At 69.3% G+C, this 19,867-nt stretch overlaps 2 protein-coding genes and 1 long non-coding RNA gene across 4 annotated transcripts; 1 reads left to right on the forward strand and 2 right to left on the reverse strand.

Moving 5' to 3' along the window:
- Positions 1-2,272: 2,272 nt before the first annotated feature.
- Positions 2,273-9,153, reverse strand: CDC34 (cell division cycle 34, ubiqiutin conjugating enzyme). The gene is made up of 5 exons (XM_038568070.1): positions 8,955-9,153; positions 6,683-6,769; positions 6,480-6,577; positions 5,569-5,703; positions 2,273-2,852 (listed from the first exon to the last, which is right to left on the reverse strand). Exons 1-5 carry the CDS (start codon positions 9,129-9,131, stop codon positions 2,639-2,641), a joined length of 711 nt encoding a protein of 236 aa, XP_038423998.1. The 5' UTR covers positions 9,132-9,153; the 3' UTR covers positions 2,273-2,638.
- Positions 9,154-9,768: 615 nt separating this feature from the next.
- On the forward strand, positions 9,769-18,639 carry LOC111091410. 2 transcript variants are annotated; one of them, XR_005375277.1, is made up of 3 exons: positions 9,769-10,078; positions 17,107-17,424; positions 17,678-18,639. It is a non-coding gene; the product is annotated as an uncharacterized LOC111091410 (long non-coding RNA). The 2 variants fall into 2 exon arrangements; XR_005375276.1 differs by lacking the exon at positions 9,769-10,078 and adding an exon at positions 15,930-16,620.
- Positions 13,231-19,310, reverse strand: TPGS1 (tubulin polyglutamylase complex subunit 1). The gene is made up of 2 exons (XM_038568071.1): positions 18,917-19,310; positions 13,231-14,008 (listed from the first exon to the last, which is right to left on the reverse strand). Exons 1-2 carry the CDS (start codon positions 19,252-19,254, stop codon positions 13,471-13,473), a joined length of 876 nt encoding a protein of 291 aa, XP_038423999.1. The 5' UTR covers positions 19,255-19,310; the 3' UTR covers positions 13,231-13,470.
- Between the last annotated feature and the right edge of the window lie 557 nt (positions 19,311-19,867).

Consider the following 19,867-nt stretch of genomic DNA (forward strand, 5'->3'; position numbering starts at 1 on the left):
GGTCCCCTTTGTGGGCCAGCGGGGCCCCTGGGCAGGTAGGGACGCATTCCTGCGGGGGTGTCCCTGATGCCGTGTCCCAGGGCCTCCCAGCCCCCCACCGTGAGGGCGCGGAGGGCGCGGAACAGGGCAGGCCCCCTAGGTCCTGGGCTCAGATGATGGGTCGGGCCGATCCCATCCAGCGCTGGTTCCCGGGGTTCCCCTGGGGTTCGGGGGTCAGCTCACTGAAGGCCGGGGTCTGGACCTCGTCCGCGGGGCTTTCACCCTGCTGGCCTGGGGGGCCCGGGGTGAGGGGAGCCCCCCGGGGTGAGCGGCCCTCCCAGGGGCTGAGCTGCGCAGGGCCGGCCCCCTGCAGGCTCCAGGGCACAACCCATTCCCTTGCCCCTGCGGCTTCCACAGACCCCAGAGGAGCGCACGGACATCTTTGGGGGTTAACTTGCTGACCACGGATCGGGGGACACAGAGTCTGGATGGGCCTGGATCCAGCTGTGCCTGAAACCCCTGTGGCCTTTCACTCACAGAAACCAATGAAATTCCTTTCTGCGCGTGTTGGTCTGAGATGGGGGTCTCGCCCTTCGCCGCTGGAGGGATCGCTGGGAAGGAGAGGCGGCCAGAGACGAAGGTCCCGACAGGCCGCTGAAGGCGCCCAGGAGCAGGGCTCGGGAGCGAGGCACCACCCACGTGCTCGTCTGACGGCGTCTGGCAGGCGAGGCCAGGCCCCGTCCTCACCCAGGGGGCTGTGTCGGGCCAGGGACAGCTTCGAAAAGAATCAGTATTTACAGAGTGTGTTATGCGTGCTTCCAGTTTACCCACGAGCGCCCGGCCCCGGGGAGGAGGCCCCGTCGGTGCCAGGGGTCCCACCCGGCAGACACGGGCTGCTGGGATCCCGGACACACGCGACACACTTCCTCAGTATTTTTAAGATTGTATTTATTTATTCCTGAGAGACCCAGGGGAGGCAGAGACCCAGGCAGGGGGAGACGCAGGCTCCATGCAGGGACCCTGATGCGGGACTCGATCCCAGGACCCGGGGACGCGCCCTGAGTCCAGGGCAGATGCTCACCGCTGAGTCCCCCAGGGGCCCTGTTTCCTTGGTGTTAAAGCAGCGCCCAAACATTGCACAGGACACACGCACTGCGCCGTCTGCATACAGCCACCGCGGTCTGACGTGTGCTACCCTCACCCCTCGGGCAGCCCCAGTCATGTCCCTTCAGGTCGCAGGACTGGCACTGAGTCGGGCCTGTGTGTGAGGCCTTCCCTGGCAGCTGAGTGGGGGGTGGTCTGCGGGGGACAGGACTCCTGTCAGCACCTGGGGTCCGGGTCCCCGCCTCAGGCCTGCGTCCAATCCTGTGCAGGGGTGGAGCGGGTGGAGGCGGCCTTGACGCCGGGCCCTCGTCCTGCAGCCCCTGCCGCCGTGCAGTGAGGAGGCCCAGGCACCCGTGGGCGCCCGTTCCGCGGAGCCGGGGGGAGGATGGGAGGATGCCCAAGATGCCTCCGGGCCCCCCAGACAGGGTGGAGGGGGGATGAGCCACCCCACCACAGCTGTCCCCGCAAACGCCTCCGGGCGGGAAGCAGGGGGGATGCCGCAGTGGCCTGGCTCCACACCTGCCGGGTGCCCCAGGCCTGACACTGGTGATGCCCGGCGAGGCCCCGAGGCCAGGAGGAGGGGAAGGGGTGTGGCAGCCGCAGGCAGACAGCTCCCGTCTCGTGGGCTGAGGGCGCCGCTGCCGGTCCCACAGGGGGCCTCGCAGGCCCTGCAGCCCCAGCCCTTCAGGTCTAAGCCAGAAACCAGACTGAGGGGTGAAACCTTCCACGCTTGACCGCAGGACAGTGTCGTGCTGTGGCGCGTTGGTGGGCACGGATAAGCCCCAGGGTCTGACCCGCAGGGGTCTGTCCTGACGCTGCCATCTGACCCCAAATCCAGGCCACTGTGAGTGAAGCTGCGAGGCCTGGGTGACAGCTCGACGCAGGACCCGGCGGTGCTGTGGTCGCAGGGGGGCTGCACGGGGGCCGCCCGGGCCTGGTGGTCAGCCCACCCCGAGGTCCTGCGGGGTGGCCCCGGGCTGCCAACAGCTGTCCCGCCCCAGGCAGCAGTTAACCCAGCAGCTTCCTTGTGCCCGGACCCCAGATCCCTGCAGGGCCCCCCTCAATCTCCCCAGGCACTGGGGGTCACGGGTGCGCGCCGCTGCAGGTGTCCCGGGGCCACGCCCCCCAGGGCCTGCTGGCACCCCGTTCTCCGCAGCCCTTCGGGGAGGCCAAGGACAGGCTGCTTCTCTAGCTTCTCATAAAGTCATTTTATTTAGATTCCAAACAAACCAAAGCAGAGAGAAGAGGTGACCACAAGTGAATCCGTCCACGCGCGAGCTGGGGGCCGTCTCTGGCTCCAGCCGCAGGGGCTGCAGACGGGCAGGGCCCAGGGCCCCCAGGCCCCGCCACCCCGCCTGGCGGGCTCCGAGGGACAGGACGAGGCAGGCGGCCCCTGGGAAGCAGAGGACCCAGGACACACGCGGGAAGGGAGGGCGACACCCGAAAGGAGACCCCCCAAGGGCCGGGCAGCGTCCCTCCCGCGCGGCAGTCTCGGCGCCACACAGTCCGGGCCTGCTGAGGTAAAATCTGTAAGTTTATTCTCGGGGTCGCGGTGTCAGGACTCCTCGTTGCCGGAGTCGTCCTCGTCATCCCCGAAGCAGCTGTCGGCCTCGGCCTCGGCCTCGCCGTCCTCGTAGTAGTCGTCGTAGAAGAGGTCCGAGCCCTCGTCGGGCGCGGGGGCCTTGGTCTTCACACAGTACTCGGCCAGCGTGGTGGGCACCTTCACGCCGTCCCGCTCCGCGTCCACCTTGGTCCCCAGGACCTGCTTCCTGCAGGAGACGCGCCAGCGGGTTAGGCTGTGCCCCACGGGCTCCTCCCCGGGAGCCCAGCCCGATGCCAAGGCAGGGGCCAGCAGGGCAGCACACAGGGCCACAGGGCCGTGGGCCCGGAGCACACGACACGCTTCTGCACGACGCTCAGTCGCCAGCCACAACACCCCACCTGAAGCGGCGCCAAGAGCTTGGTCACCGGGGCGATGGGATTAGGGCTTCAGCCTGAACTTCCTGCTCCTGTGTTCAGGGCCTGCCCCAGCGTAGCGCCCGCCACACAAGGACGGACGGAGGGACGGACGGACAGGTAGACGAGGTGTACAGACGGATAGGTGGACCGGGGGGGGGGACAGGAAGAGAGGGTGGACGGACAGGTGGGTGGACAAGTAGACAGAGGAACAGGTGGAGGGATGGGTGGACAGGTGGACAGGGTGGACAGGTGGGCGGGGTGGCGCAGACCAGCAGCACCAACACGAGGAGAACGGGCCGGAGGACGCCGAGGCTCCCCCCACGCGCTGCTCTCCCGCGGACCCACCTGGTGCCGTCCCTACCTGGAGCCCAGCGGCCCCACGCAAATCGCCCCCGGGACAGATGCCCGGAACCGACGACCCACTGACAACGCACCCTCTCGATCCACGGGCCGGCCACGCGGGGGGCAGGCAGGAGCAGCCCCGCAGCCTCCCTCACGTGGGCGCCTGCGAGCTGGCCCACAGGGAGTCTTGAGGATAAAAACAGTCTGGTTTTAATTTTGGTGCCACGTGGGAGGTGGCTGGGAAAAGAACTGGGGCGAGGCGCGGGCCGCGTGGGCAGGACCCCCCAGGTGCCGTGACCCCACAGGTCCCACACGCAGCCCCCGAGGTTGCAGAGCTCCTCCCGGAGGGGGCCGGCACCCCGCAGCACCCGGCCCTGCCTTCCACACCCACACGCTGCGCCCGCCCAGCATCGGGGGCCAGCCTTCCTGGAACCAGGGGTGGGGGCGCACGGAACGTGGGAAGGGGCTGCCGGCATGTGCACGGATCACCCTGGGGCCGCATGTGTGTGGTTTGGGGGTGAAACACGCTCAGCTCACACGAGCAATACTGCAGAGATGGTTGACGAGACCCTGCTCACATCAAACACCCCTGAACCCACAAAAATGGGCCGGACCCATGGATGTGATTTCACTCTGACCAGAGAGAACAAAAACCAACAGAAAGGCAGACAGGAAGCCCCCCAACTGCACCCCGCGGGGCCCAGGGGCTCGGGAGGCCACAGGACGCCATCCCCAGGGAGCCCATGCGGCTCTGGACGGCGCCCAGTGACTGGAGGGGGGCCGTGTGTGAGGCCCGAGGGCAGCGTGGCAGCCGCGGAAGGCCCCGGGGATGTGGCGGGTGCTGCTGGGGGGGGCGGATCTGGAAGGCCACGCAGGACGGCACCCGGGGGGTGACCCAGTAAGATCACGGGGCTTCCTTGCCGTGACTCCTCGAACACATGTTTCTCTGTCACAAGCGCGTCACCTTCTCAGCCACGTGAGCTCCTGCAGCTCTACCTGCGTGAACCCTGCCCATCAGTGCACGCCGCGGTTCTGACCACGCGGGTCCCGTGGCTCCGCCCCCTTGTCCCAGAGGTGCTGCGCACGGACAGGCCGCGGCTCGCTCCCTCGGGCCTCCGGACGCACACCCGGGTTGTGGCCAGTGGTTGGCAAACCGAAGCTGTTCTGAACATTCACTTGGGTAGCGGTGTGGACGCTGCCCGTTTCTCTTGAGTAAATGCTGAGACCGCGATACGTGGGGTGGTAACGCAGGCGCAAGCACGCCTTACTCGTCTTCCTAGATAGAAGCTAAAGCAGGAACTGGAAGATTTTGTAAACGATCTCACGAAGGGTTAAGCCCGGCAGGAAAGAGTCCGTAAACCCGCTTCCGAGGTGACAATGGACAATGGACACAGGGCAGTCACACAACCCAGCAGCACGAGGGAGGGAGAGAATGAGGTCAAGCCGCCCTGGGGCCTACGCGGGCGGCTCACGCGTCCACCCGGGGCCAGCCGGGGCCTCACTGCGTTCCGACCCCGTCCAGACCCGCAGAGCGTTCGCTCCGTAAAGGGAGCTCTGGAGCTCTTCCTGGGGATGTTCGCCTCTTTGTTCCCGGGGGGTGGGGGGTGGGCGGGCACTGAACATGAGCAGGGGGCGGGGGGCATTAGCTCTGGCCAACCTACACCCCGCGCTGCTGCGGATACAGGAGCGCGCTCTGCTCTGAAGAGGGACTTCTACACACACGTGGAAAACGCCTCCCGCCCAGGAGAGCATGAGCACGACGCTGAGGACAGGAGCCAGTGCTGGGGGTGAGCAGTCACGGCCACACTCACGCAGGTGGCCTCGTGGCCGAGGGCCAGGGATGGAGGCGACCATGAGGACGGCCCCGTCTCGCTCCAGAGCCAAGGAGCCCCAGTAAGACCTGCTTCAAGCTCAGTGGTGGAGGCTCGGGGGCTCGTGTACGCGCCCGTCAGGCCCGCGTGTGGCGCAGACCACGTAGCTGTGCTTGCAGATACTGCGTCACACGTGGTGGACACATGGCCCCCGCGCCTGTGTGACGGGGGCTCCTGGCGACCTGAGACAGGTCACACCCGTTTCCTTAAGAAGAGTTGGGTGGGGGCCACAGAGACCAGGGGAAAGAGAAGGACCCGTGCGTGGCTTGGGCCTGGCTGGCCGCTCCCTGGCACCGCCGTCCCCGTGCCTCACCTGATGATGTCCGTGTACTCCCGGTCCTTGCCTTTGCTCTCTTTCCATTTCCTGTACATCACAGAGGCGTCCACGTTGGCCGGGGAGAAGGTGTTCGGTTCGTTGAGGAGCGAGATGACGCTCAGGAGGATGGTCCTGGGGGCGTGGGGGGAACAGGTGCAGGGCGCTCTCTGGCCTGGCCACACACCTCGGGCCACGGCATTTGTGGGCACACCCGGAGCCCGGCTCGCAAGCTACCCCCAGGCCCAAGCATCCCTGGTGAGCTCCCAGACACCCTGAAGCCAGCCCAGAGGCCCCTGACCCACAGCCCTGCAGGCGACATTTGCCTGGACTTCTCACTGCTACGGGCTTTTGTCTCAGGCCCCGAGGACAGCAGGGGCAGACGTGCGGGCAGCTGAAGCGAGGACCACCTGCGTCACCCACGTCCCCGCCCCCCAGACATCCTGAAGGCCAGTGGATCCCTCTGTGACAACAGTGTCTGTTACGGCTTGGGCTGGACCCAGACGTGCAGGCCGGGAAGCAGGGAGGCCGGGCCACTCAGTGAGCGGCTCAGCCCTGAGACACAGGGGACTGGGCTCCGTGGGGGACGGAGGGAGGAGACCCCCCCGGGGAAAGGTGGAGGGACCGAGGGAGCCAGAGCGGACTCGAGATTCCCAGCGACTGTTCCTGATGGTGGACGGGCCAGGGGGCTTCAAGAAATGAGGACAGGCCTGCGAGCTGGCCCAGGGGTCTTTGGGGCCCCCCGCATCCCGGCGGGAGGCCAGCCAGGGCAGATTGGACGGTACTGCAGGGAGTCGTGGCCCTGTCCTCCCGCGTCCGCGCCCCAGGGCTGGCCGGGCCTGAGGGAGCCCCACAGGGGCAGGGGTCCATCTGCTGAGCAGCCCCTCACACAGGGCCCGGTCCACTCTCACCTGACGTTCTGGGTGGGGTTCCACCGCTCTGAGGGCAGCTCCCCACTCTGGGGGTCATCGACTGGGGGGTGGAGAATGGAGATGCACACGTCCCCCGTCTGTGGGTACAGGACGGAGGGATCAGGGCCCACACCGCTCACCACTCGGCAGGCAGCGCAGCGTGTCCCCCGACAGGGAGGCTGCAGGGCACGCGGCGGACTCACCTCGTAGATGTTGGGGTGCCACATCTTGGTCAGGAACCGGAAAGCCGGCGGGGAGTAGGGATAGTCGATGGGGAACTTGAGGCGTGCCTGGGAGGGCAGAGCGCAGGAGCTCAGCCAGTGCCGCCCACGGCCCCCAGCCCAGGGCCGCAGACCAGGGTGTGAGCTGGGACAGACGCGCCCGCCCGGAGGCCGCCTGGACCCTGCCTGCCGCACGCACCGCCCGCAGGCCCCAGGACTACTCAGGGTCCCCCGAGCCGATCCGGGCCCCACCCCGCGGCTGGGAGCAGGTCTCAGGCCGTGCTCAGTCCAGGCCTGTGGGAGGGACGCGCAGCCAGGCCCCAGGGAGCGCGGCGGGCTCGGGCCGGCACATGGCTCCGGCTGGCAGGGCCCTGGGAGCTGTGCACCCCCGCACGGTGGTGGACTCCTCGGCCTCAGTTTCCAGGTTGTGGGGAAGATTAAAATAGACGTGTGTTCACTCAGCAATCACTCCCGACACCTCTGTGGGCCGGGCCCTGTGGGAGGAGATGAGTCAGCGCTGGACAGACGGGCTCTCTGCCCACAAGTGTCCATCACGGGGGGGCCAGGAAGGCAGACAGGAAGGTCACGGGGCAGACTGGGGAGGGCCACCTGCCCAGGTGACACACTGCTCAGGCCTCAGCAGGTAAAGAAGCCGTGTTGGCTTGTTTGAGCCCCAGGCCCAGACGTGGGGAGGCCTGGCCCCGGATCCTGGCGGAGCTCCAGGCCGGCAGGGGCGAGCCAGCGAGCTGGGAGACAAAGCTGGGCACGTGTGCGGCAACTCCCCCAGGCCCGAATTTGGAAAGTCTCCTTCCTGGGCAGGGGGCACTCGGGGCATTTGGGGGAAGTCCCTCTGCTCTGGGGTGACCATGCTGAGGCCCAGGAGGCAGGCAGCTGGCTGGCGACTGCAGAGCACTCCTGGAACTCAGAACCTGCCCTAAGAGTTTCCAGTGATGGCCCTCGGGGGCGGGGCGGGGGGGCTCCCTGGCACCAAGCACCCACCGAATCGAGCATCCCCCGGGGAGACCGCACCACTGAGCAAGCTCAGGCTCAGAGAAGGAAAGTCCCCTACTGAGGACGCCCGGCGATAAGCCGGGAGGAGGCCTCTGAACTGCCTGTCTCTGGCACCCCGTCTGGTCACGGAGGCTCGGGAGGCCGGGCTGGCCGCAGGGCGCTGGGGGAAGTGGCTGGAAGTGACGGTGGTACTTCCCTGCGCTTCCCCAGCTCCGCTCCCGCCCGTCGCACCTGCACGAGGACCACACTGGGTGTGGGGCCCAGGCCGGCCTCCTGCAGACAGGGCCTGTGGCATCTGGAAATCTGGCCGTGGCCCAGCTCCAGTCCCTTCTTCTCAAGTGGGATGACCCCTCCCCCCCAAAGCCATCCTGGAGGATCTACCCACAATCCCTTGCAACCAGTTAACCGGCAAAAATCAGAAGCCCAAAGCCTGTGCCCTTTCCCTCCAGCTCTGCAGCCTCACCCAGGGGCTCGGCCTGCCTGAGCGTCCCGGCTGCGAGAGCCGTCGCCCTTGCAGCCCGAAGCAGACACAGGAGGCTGGCGAGGGCCCTAGATGCGCTACTAGGTGGCCAACCCCAAATCCGTGCCCTGCGTGCCAGCGGGGGCCGGGCTCCCCGGCCATGCAGAAGCTAGCCCAGGGCTGTCCACGCTCACGCCCCCTCGTCCCACTGCAGCACCACGGTGGGGTGCTCGCAACTCGGGAGTCGCCCCAGCTGACCAGGCTGCTCCCTCACGCCCGCGGCCGAGCAGGCTCAGCTAAAACATCAGCTGAAAGTGCAAACACAGACATGTGCCCCGGGAGCAGCGGCCGCCCCTCCCCCACCGCCTGGCTTCTGCTCCCCACCCTGCCCGGGGCAGAGCCTGGCAGGGCCTGGCAGGGCCTGGCGGGGCCTGGCGGGGCCTGGCGGGGCGCGCAGGCTCCCGAGCAGGGAGGGTCCTGGGCCGGCCTGGGCCGAGGGCTCGCTCCCCACCGCTCGGCAGCGAGACCCCTTGGCCCGCGCCTCTGGCTCGCGTGCACGGCCCGGCCCTGCAACCTGAGAAGCGTCCTCCGGCCCGACCGGGCTCCGGCGGCGAGGTCAGGAGGGCCGCCCGGGGCCTGGCTCCAGTCCTTTGTCACACCAGGGAAACGCGGCCAAGGCCGGGCGCGGCGGCCCTCCCGGCTCCAGGCAGCGCGGCGGGACGGCTCGGGGACCCCGCGGCCGGCGGGGGGCGCAGCGGGGCGAGCGGGGGCGCCGCGGCTCACCTTGAAGTAGCCGCCCTCGTAGTAGGTGTTGGGCGGCCCGAAGATGGCCACCTCCCAGTTGTACAGGTCGCCCTCGTCCACCAGGGTCACCCGGAAGCCCTCCACCGGCTCCTCCTGCAGCCCCTTGAGCTCCAGCAGCAGCGCCTTCTGCGAGCTGGGCACCAGCGGCCGGGCCATGGCGGCGGCGGCGGGGCCCGGGGTCGGGGGCGCGCGGGGCCGCGGGGCCGCCGCGGGGGCGCGGGACGGGCCGGGCCGCGCGCCGGCCGGGGGGACGCCGGGGCCGCCGCCGCCGCCTTCCTCCTCCTCCTCCTCGCCGCCGCCGCCGCCGCCCGGGACCCCGGGACGCTCCACTCGCTCTGGCGCCGCCGCCCGCCCGGCGCTCGCCTCCGCCTGGCCCGCGCGCCCCGCCCCGCGCTGCGCGTGCGCGCCGCCTCCGGCCCCCCGACCGCGCCTGCGCGCCGCGGCGGGGCCCGCACTGAGCCTGCGCGCCCGCCCGCGGGGCACGCCGGGAAGTGGAGTCCCCGCCCCCGGCCCGCCGAGCGCGCAGGCGCGACCGCCGGGAGGGACCGGGGGGGGGGGGGAGGCCAAGCGCGCAGGCGCCTGGGCGCTTCCGACCCCCGGGAGGCCGCCGCCGCCGCCCGCCGCTCGGACGAGCACCCCGGACGTCTGTGCGCGGGGAGGCGGGCAGGGCTGGGCTGCGCCGGCCCGGCACGCGCCGCGGGGCTTTTGGGGTCTTTTCTATGACGTCCCAGCGCGGGGCGGGGCCGGGGCGGGGTCGCCTGGCCCGGGCGGGGCGGAGCAGGTGGCTTCGCGGAAGGGGAGGAGCGGAGGGCGGGGCCTCAGTTTCCCTTCGGGGGAGCGGAGCGCGGGGCCGAGCTGGGGGCGGGGTTAGTCCCCACCGCGCCGGGCGCACACCTGGACGCACACCTGGACGCACACCTGGACGCACACCTGGCCCCGGCCTCCATCCTCCACGCCCTCAGGGACCCAGAGGGTGGGCGTGGCGCTGTGCCCGCAGCCTCGCTGGCAGGTGTCCGGCAGGCCCCAGACCAGCACCTGTGCTGCGAGCCCCTCCTCCAGGTGCCCCAACACCTGCCCCCCCGCCCCCCGCTGCCGTCGCCCAGGTGAGGACACACAGGGAGCCTTGTCTGGCGCGAGGGAAGCAGCATTTCATCTAGAGGAGAGGGACAGGGGACCGGAGGAAGAGCCCCGGGCCCGGCAGCGGCTTCCGGCGGCTGCCCCAAGGCGGGGACCCTGACGTTCCCATCCGCAGAGTGGGCAGCCGCTGCCCCGCACCCCGGGCCACCTGGCTCCGTGCCCCTGGCCAGGGGTTCCCTGGCCCTCGTTCTGTGCCCGCGGCGCCCACGTCAGCAGCGGCATGGGGCAGCTTGCCAGTAAATAGTAATTAGAAGTAATCACGATTCTTGCAAATCCAGATCCCAGGATCTCCCGACGGAAGCCCCGCTCCCCCACGAAGCATGGGTGGGGGGGCTGGTTCTGCAGATGTAAAGGGACGTACTGGTTTGGGGCCGCTCCAGCAGGTGCCACGAGGGGCGTCACACACACACACACACACACACACACCCAGGGACGCCGGCTCCCGGCTCTGAGGCCTCCGGGGTTTGTGCCCACCGCACCTCGGTTTCCTGTGGGGGCGTCCCACTCTTCGTCTCTGAGGTTCCAATTGGACTGAGCCCCGGGCCCCGGCCGTAGGGACGGGTCACCCAGGCAGAGCCGCGGCGGTGTGGTCCAGGAACAGCACGTGGCTCAGCCATCTGACGAGGGAGCTCTGGGGCTTCTGAGAAGGCCGCACCCCGTGGCTGAGCCGGGAGGACCTGGGCCTGGAGTCGGGGGGGGGGGCACCTCGTCAGCACAAGCGCCACGCACGCAGTTGGCACTCGGGGAGCCTGAGCCGATGGGCAAGGCAGTGCCAGTGACCCCGCGCATGCCCCCGAGGCAGGCCGGCTGACCTTCCCTGCACGCTCCACATGTGCAAGCTGATCAGTTCCTATTTTTTTTTTTTTTTAGTATTTTATTTATTTACTCCTGAGAGACACAGAGAGAGAGAAAGAGAGAGAGAGGCAGAGCCACAGGCAGAGAGAGAAGCAGGCTCCCTGCGGGGAGCCCGACGTGGGACTCGATTCCGGGACCCCGGGGTCATGGCCTGGGCGGACCCCACAACTGTCAGAGGATTGGCGTGAATGGTTTAAGGCTCTAAGTGTGTGGAGATTTGTCACAACAGCCGTAGGAATTGAACACGCATCTGTGAGCTTCGGATTGTTCCACTGCAAAGCTGACTGACTCGCGACCTACGTGCTGAGGATACGGCAGTGACCAGAAGTGCCCACGCCTCCCCCTTGGGGAAGTGGGACAGAGGTCACAAACCAGCCGGTGGACACGCAGCAGCAGGGGCTGCGACAGCGCAAGGCGAGCGTTAGCAGTGCAGGCTTTACCCCGATGGTGTCAGGGGAGGGGAGCAAGGTTCGGGCCTTGAGGTCCCCAGGAGCGTGTGACGGACGGAGGGGGAGGTGCACAGAGGCCCTGACGTGGGGACGAGCTGCCGCAGTAGAGCCCGGCGTGCCCGGGGCAGAGCGAGGCCGTGCGAGGAGCCGGGGGGTCCCCGGGTCAGCCCAGCGTGGGCTCTGCGCTCGGGGCCTGTGACAGAACCGCTGCAGGCCAGGTCCTCCCGGCTCAGCCACCTCAGGAAAAACGTCCCCGGGCTGCATGTCATCGGCCACCGCCGGGTCACCTGCAGCTATCACCCCGAGGACGGGGCGGTGGGATGAAGCTGTGGACAGCAGGCAGCGGGACGGGGGGCATCCCCCCAACCCTCCGCCCTGGGAAGCCTGGGTGCTGCCCCAGGGGCCGCAAACTCCGGAGGTCGCAGGGGGTTGGTCCCGGCTATGGGGGGCCTGGGATGTGCTTGGGGTGTCCCCGGAAGACGCGGTAGGCGGCTGGCCCTCCAGGGCAGGGCCAGGGGCCCACGCTGTGAATTTGAGAATCCTGTGCGTCCAGGCAGTAATTGAAGCCGAGGAGGACGCACGGGGGGAGCCGGGAGGCCCCGGAGCCCAGGTGAGAGGAGGAGGCTTCAGGGCGGAGTTGGGGAGGGGGAGGTCCAGGCCAGGTAAGGAGGTCCCGTCTGCCCCAGGGACCGTCGGCTGGCAGAGGTCAAGCCAGGTCACGATGTACGGGGATGTCTGGACGGTGGTGCCCCCGGGAGGCCGCGGTTCTGGCTCCCGCCTGAGGCAGGGGGCTGCCCTGTGCCCCCCGGGGCTCCTCGTCCAGCACCCGGGGCACCGGGATTGGCGGGCCCAGCGTGCAGGAGGCGAGGTGGGTGGGGACCCGCGACAGCTGACCTTCCAGGGACCTAGCGCTGCACAGTAAACGGGCCAACGACTTTGTGGCTGAAAACAAGGATCGTGTAGCTCGTGAACCTGGTCACCGGGTCACAACACGGCTGCGGAGTGAGTCCGCGAGCACCGGGGGCGGGGCGGGGAGCAGGTGCCACCTCTGTGACCCGGCCGTGGAAATGACGTCGCATCACACAGCCACTGAAATTCACGCAGATGCCACCTCTTGATCTGCCTTCGGAGGGGGGCGGAAAGTTCTGGGCCAGCGTTTGGGAGCAGAGATGGTGCCGTTGGCATTTTTGGAAAACGCACAGTCAGCAGCCACAAGTCGCCGGTTCCCTGATGGGCTGCCCTGTGCCGGGAAGTGGGGACCCAGTGCTCCTGGCCCCCCGTGGCGCACGGGAGGGCTTCAACTCTGCCCGCGGGGTCGCCCCCGGCAGAGCAGGGCTGTCCTGGTCCCTGAGCCTGATGTAATCAGGGGCTTGGAGTCTGACCCCAGCCGCCCTCCCTGCCCGTGGTTCCCTGCGCAGGAGCAGCCCCTGGGGTGGGGGGGGACGCCCAGTGGGCAGTGGGCTCTGGACGGGGCGGCGCAGGTGGGGGTGGCGCGTGGGTTCTGAGCAGGCCCCGCAACTCGACTTCCTCATCTGCAAAGCCTGGGTAGCCAGTCGCTTCCTCAGAGGGCAGGTGGCCCCGCAGGGCTTGCAGGTGCCCGCTGCTCCCCCGTCACCCCGCTGTCCTCCTCCTCCAACAGCTGGGAAGCTGAGGCCCGGGGTACCTCACCGGGCACCCAGGCGCCATCCGCTTCCACAAAGCCGAGTCTGGGGGCGCCCCGGCATGTGCAAGCTGCAAGCCCAGCCCCAGGCAGCACTGGGGTGAGCTGGACGGGCCAGGGTGGGGGTGAGGGGGGCACACACACTGCGCTCGGCCTCGGCCTGGGAACAGATTTTATTACCAGCGGGAGGAGGGGCCTTTGTGGGGGTGGGGGTGCCCACTTCCTGGGACCCGAGGCTCCCCGACGGGGCTGGGGCGCGATGTCAGGGTGGAGGGGGTGGGGGGCTCCCTGCCCGGCCCTTGCCCGCGGGCATACCCCAGTCCCAGACCCGCATCAGCGACCCGCGGCTGCGACCTCGCTGTGGGTGCGGGAGGGGGCGGTGAGGTGTGCGGGCTCAGGCCACGGGCTTGACCTTGGCGATGAAGAGGGCGGCGGCCTTCTCCAGGAACTCCTCCCGGGTCATCGGGGAGCTGGGCCGCCGGGCCACCAGGGCGCGGTCCATGGCCAGCGCCAGGCTGTCGGGGCCCAGGCGCGATCCAGCCTCCAGGTAGTGGGCAGGCACCGGGGCCCCGTCGCTGGCCTGCAGGGCCCCCTCCAGCGTGTCCAGCACGGCCTGGCCCACCCGGCGGTCAGCCACAGCCAGGGCCGGGTCCTCCAGCAGCCGGTACAGGGCGCTGGCCCGCGCCACGAACTCCAGGAGCACGAAGCAGGTGAGCATGCCGGCGCGGAAGACGTCCAGCGGCACGGCCTCATGGTCCCGGCACTGGATCTTGTGCAGCAGGGGGGCCACGACCTCCTCGGGAGCCTCCCCGTCCCGGCAGATGCGCTTGAGCAGCTCGCTGTAGGTGCGCCCGTCCAGCCCCGGCTTCTTCTTGCGCCCGCTGGCGCTCAGGCACTCGTAGGCCACGCTGACGTTGTTGTTGAAGGCTGTCCTGCGGGAGGGCGGGAGCGTTGGGCCAGCGGCGGGGCCCAGCGGCCCCTGGGCCCCTCGCCCGCCCGCCGCCCTGAGTCCTGTCCCCTTCTATCTCCCTCCGAGAACCGGGCGTGGTCAGGCCCCAGGGCCTTGGCACTGGCTGCGTCCTTTGCCCACAGCGCCCTCCCCCGGGTCTCCCTGCGGCTCCTGCAGCTCCTCTGAGTCCTTGCTCAGGGGTCGCCCTGCGGGGCCCCCACCCCTGCCTGATGACACAGTTTCATTTGTTTCCGGATGTCAGCCCAGGAGCCCACACTGGGGTGTACGGGTCGGCCCCCGTGGCCCCCAGCGCCCAGAACGCCGCCTGGTACACGGCAGGTGCTCCGTGCGCACCACCGAGGCCGCCCGCTGCCCCCCCCCCAAGCCCCCGGCCCGCACCCCACGGAAATCGGGCCCAACAGTTTTATCAGCAGCTGCCCGCGACAGGCTGAGCCATGACACCGGCAGTACGATCTGTTGTCTGCTGACCTGAGGCCCCTCGACCCGCGCAGGCTGTGCCGGGAGCTTCGGGAGCTGCCCCCCGATACCTGCACAGGCAGGTGGGGAGGCTCAGGGCCCGGCTGGCCTGGGGTCCCAGCGCCAGGGCTCCCAGCAGAGGCACGGGCGCCCTCAGCTCAGCCCCACAGGGAGGCATGTGTGGCTCCGTCCACCCCCTGCGCGACCCGCACAGCGTCTGGGCTCCCTGTGGGCAGCCCTGCTTGCACGGAGGCTGTGCGCCCCCAGGAGCCCTGAGGGTCAGAGCCCGTTACAGGGGGAAACCGAGGCCTGGCTGTACCGGAGCCTCGGGGGGCTCCTAGCTGGGGCTCTTCTCCGTCCGCGTGGCCACAGACCCTTTCCCCCTCGCTCACTGGCCCTGACACTGTGCCAGGCGCCTGCGAAGCATGAGGGTGGCACCCGACACGGTGTCCCAGTCCCACAGGCTCACCCTGCATCACGGGGGTGGCCGCCGCACCTCCTAGTGGCCCCGCAAGCCCCCAAGCCCCTGCGGCAGGAGCGGGAAGGACGATGACGTGGACGCAGTGCTCCCCCTGCTGTCACCGACCCGTGGCCACTGACAACGCAGGCCCCGCAGCCGGAAATGGCAGTGGTCACAGACTCTGGCTTCGGGGCCGAGGGCTTGGCAATGGCTCGGGGTCGGCCTGTGCCCTGGAGGCTCGCACACCTGGGCCTCCATCCTGCCTGGCATCCCAGGGCCACGGGCGCGCCCCCCACGGCGCTGCCCACCCGCCTGGCGTGGGGGCGACAGGTGAGCAGGACGTGAGGGGGCACCCACAGGTGGGGACGAGCCGGTGAACCGCTCCACCAAGACGCGGGACTGGAGGCCTCGTGTGCGCCCTGCCGAGGCCAGCGTGGGAGCCCGAGCAGCGTGGTCCGCGCCCCGGTGCCAGGCCCAGGTCAACCCGCGGCCTGTCGGGGCCGCTGAGGTCTCAGAGCTGTTTGTCGCTGCCCTGGTGCAGCTGTCCCAACGGGACGGTGGCCTGGGACCTGCCGCCCGCCCCCCCCCCCCAGCACCCGGGCCGCCTGCCGCCGGCTCTCCTGAGCCAGTCCTGGGGGCACCCAGCGCCCCCCATGAGCACCCGGCCCACCCGGACCTGCACCTGGGTCCTAGTTACCGTCCCCGGCTCTCGTCCTCATCCCTGCCTCGCGGGGTTCCCGTGAGGACAGGACGGAAGTCGTGCCCAGGACTTATGACGGTGCCTGGCCCGGGGGGTGTCCCCGTGACCAGGGCTGGAGGACCCCGCAGGCGTAGTCCCACCCCGGGTGGGCGCGGGATCCTGAGGGTGACGCCAGCCTCCAGCCCCCGCCGCCCAGCTGCACCTCCTCGCGGCCACCAGGGGGCGCCCACTCTGCGGGACGCGGGCTCCGGGACCAGGCTTCCCCGAGAGGCAGGGCCGGGCGAGCCCCCACAGGTCAGCCTTTGCTTAAATGACACGTGTGCGAGCACGTGTGGAACGTTCCACGGGGACACACGGAGCCTCTTCGCTGTAGGCCGGGGGCTCCCGGGGGGTGACTGACCCAGGGCCGCCTGGGGACATCTGGGGACACGTCTGGTTGGCGACACCGGGCGGATGGAGGCCGGGGGTGTGGGTCAGCACCCCGCAGCGTCCAGGACAGCCAGGCCCGGAGACCAAGCAAAGGCAGCTGGACGTGCTGGGGCCCTTCGCCAGGTTCCCGGGTCACGGGGCCCGCGGAGCAGCTCAGAGGCCCCGGGAGGGGGCCACCCCGTCCAGATCCGCCCCCACCCTGCCCGCCTGGCACGCGGCCCACAGCCAGTCACGTGAACACCGTTCTCATGCCCTTGGGGCCTGGAGGCTGGCAGGGGGTGGCCGAGGGGCCCCTGGAGGCTGGCGCTTCTGCTCTGGCGCCACACAGGAAGGGGGTTTGGGGAGGTCTCTTGTGCCGAGGGGCCCTCAAGGACGGCCCCGCTCACCACCGGGGCAGCTGCCCAGCCTCAGGGGGAGGGGACGGGCCTGGCCTGGCTTCTGCCTTTGGCCCGTCGGGCTGGGCTCAGGGGCTCCTGACAGTGACCCGGTCTTCCGAGTTAGCCACTGGCTCTGTCTCCAGGGAGACCAGGTGAGCCTAGGGGCTCAGGCGGTCTGCCTCCAGCGCTGGCCACTCCCCACGTCCACCCCCGCCCCCGCCCGCCGTGCCCCTGCAGCCCCGAGGTGCCCCCAGCGGCTCCAACACCCCTGCAGGGTAGTGCACAGAGGCCCCCGCGATGCACGTCTATCTGGAACCTGCAAGGGCCACCATATTTGGAAACAGGGTCTTGGCAGATGCAGTCAGTTCACGACCTGGACGTGAGATGCGGTGGCGCTCAATTCAATTGTGCTTAGGAGAGAAAGAGACCGGAGACTCAGAGGAGGACACGGACAGGCACTGGCGGGATGTGGCCACAAGCCAAGGATAACTGGGGCCCAGGAGCTGGAACAGGCAGGAGGACCCCCGCCCCCCGAGCCTCCGGGGGGAGCGCAGCCCTGATGCTGACCCTTGATCTCAGACTTCCGGCCTCCAGGACGGTGAGAGAATAAGTTTATGTGTTTTTTTTTTTTTTTTTAGATTTTATTAAACCACCTCTACACCCAACGTGGGGCTTAAACGTACAACCCTGAGATCAAGAGTCACAGGATCTACTGACCGAGCCGGTTGGGCACCTCAAGTTTCTGTTGTTTTAGGCCACCAAGCTCGTGGTGGTTTGTTAGGGCAGCCACAGGACACGAATACAGCTCTCCTGGCCCTAAACCCAAGGCACTCCTCAGCCCTCGGACGTGGGCCACTGGACACGGGAATGCCGTCAGCCCACCAGGTGCCTCTGCGGGACTTAGGGAAACCCTCAGGAAGCCTCCACAGGAGTACCCTTGTTGGGACTGGCTACAGGTGAGTGACTCGTGCAGTGCTTTACCAGCACAACGGTACGTGGCGGCCCTACCGCGGATGACTTTTCCCCTTTGTAAGATGTCCCGGGATGCCATTGTCTGCTGGTTCCCCCTTCCCATCCGGTTGGCCTGATCATGATTTTCTGTGGGTTTTCCGAGGCTGGGACTCCTCAGGGTTGGGTCCTGGGCTCCTGTCCGTTCTCCTGAGGGTTCCATGACCCCTCCCAGCTGACAACCTGCTGTCCATCCCCCAGCCGCCCGACTTGAGTCCCCGAGCAACCCTGAGAACGTCCCCCAACCAGTGGCCTCCCCTCTCCGTGGACGGCCCCGCGGACTACCTAGGAGTGCTCTGCACACCTCCTTCCCACCGTCGCCCCTGCAAGCCTCAGATGGCCTGCAGAGCGCGTGGGTGCTCTGCTCAGACTCCCACCCTCCGCCCCCCTTCCCACACGGGATCACTCCCCAACGTCTCTGGTCGTGCCTCTCACAGGTAGGCAGGCGCCGAAGCACGAGGGAACCCCCTGCCGGCCAGGTTTCCTCTCCCTTCCTGGGTGCTCCTGGGGGCGCACGTGACTGCCTGCCTCGGGTTCTGCTTCTAGGGACCCCAGCCCCCCAGCCAAGGCCCAGCCCACCCGCACTGTCACGACCTCACCTGGCGGATGCTGCAAGCCGAAAGCTTCCCCTCAACCACCTGATGGGGGCCGTCCGCTCAACACCTATTCCTCAAGCACGTTCCATGGGCTCAGAACTGCTGGGCGGGAGGGTGGCGGTGCCATCCCCTCCCGGGCACCATGCTTCAGCCACGGGGAGGCTGGGCAGCCTGGGGGCCCCGCGCACCTGCCCGCTCCTCTCCCTGCGCCTGAAGCACCGGCCCTGCCCGCTGGGAGCTGCCTCCGGGGGCCTGGGGGTCCCGGCTGTTCAGTATCCACTGCCCCGCCCTGGAAACATCCACTTTCTGGCTTAATGGACGGGGACGCCATGACGCTAGTAAGAAGGCATCTAGGAGGAACCCCGTGTGGGAGGCCTCGCTCCGCTCCGAGGCTTTGGATCCTCTCCGGGCCGGTGGTTTCTAGGAGTGGTGGGGGCGGCAAGGGGGAACTGCGCCTGCGAAGGGCGTCTCGGAGACCAGCGGCCAGAGCTCCGGGCGCCGCCCCCACGCGCCCCCGCCCCGCAGTCCGCGTCCAGCGCCCGCGGGAGCCCAGCGCACCAGTGTCCAGCGTGCAGCTCGGGGGCGGGGGCTCCGCGTCCGCAGTCCCCAGCGCCCCGCCCCGGCCCCGCCCCCAGCGCCCCGGCCCCGCCCCCAGCGCCCCGCCCGGCCCCGCCCCCAGCGCCTAGGCCCCGCCCCTGCCCCGCTCAGCGCCCCAGTCACGACCCGGCCCCGCCCCCAGCACTCCGGCCCCGCCCCCCGCCCCGCCCTCCAGGCCCCAGCGCCCCGCCCCGGCCCCGCCCCCCGCCCCGCCCCGGGCCGCAGCGGCCCCGGCCCCGCCCCGCACCTCTGGGAGTGGTGAGCCAGGCGGAGGTGCCACAGCGCGCGGCCCAGGCGCTGCTGCTGCAGCAGGAGCTGACCCGGGGGCTCCCCGGCGCCGCCGTTTGCAGGCGAGCGCAGGCCCATGTTCTCGAAGTAGTGCGCCAGGAAGGCGATCGGCTCCTCGGGCCGCGCCTCCAGCACCTTCAGCAGGGCCGCGCGCAGCATCTCCGTCACGCCGACCTGCCGCAGGAAGTCCTCCTCGCTGTCGGCCGGTGCCGCTGTTCGGGACACCGCCGGCCGGCCGCTGTCCGTGAAACTGGCCGCCGGAGCCACCGCCGGCCGCCGCTTCTCCACCGCCGCCATCTTCGCTGAGGGCAGCGGGACCGGAAGTGCCGTTGTAGCTTACAGTGCGTGGCGCCTCGCGGCGGCCATCTTGGTTGAGGGCAGAGGGCCCCCGGATCGGGCTGGAAGACTGGCAAATAACTAGACCGTGCCTCTTACCACCGCCCGCCCCCTACGCCCCCAAGTTCTGATCAGCCGTCTTCTTCCGGGGTCCTCCGCGTGTGCTGCTTAGCCTGCCAGGCCTGGGCCCGGAACCGGAATTTTGCCAGACTCCAAAATGGCTCTCTAGGAAGGGCACGGTTTCTGGCCTGAAGCCGCGTTGCTCGCCATCTTGGTAGCGGGCGAGTCCTTCATTAGCATGGTCCCCTAGCAACCAGTCTCCTTGGTTGTCAGGGACGCCCCGCGGATGGTGCCAGCGGCGCACTGAGCGTCGGCCCAGCGCGGACTCCGGTCAGCCTGGTCCGGTCTCCGTCTGAGCGTCTGCACCCCCAGCCCTCGGTGGGCCGCCGGATTCCCGGCCTCTGCCCCGCCCGCCCGACCCCAGGCCGCCCCGACAGGGAGAACGTTCCCTTTAGCGGGCACCTGCGTGGCGTCAGGCCCCGGCGTGCCAGCCCCGGGCCGAGGCATGGCGCCC

Source organism: Canis lupus, chromosome 20 (genome assembly GCF_011100685.1).
Source record: "Canis lupus familiaris isolate Mischka breed German Shepherd chromosome 20, alternate assembly UU_Cfam_GSD_1.0, whole genome shotgun sequence".
In the NCBI taxonomy this organism is placed as follows: Eukaryota; Metazoa; Chordata; class Mammalia; order Carnivora; family Canidae; genus Canis; species Canis lupus.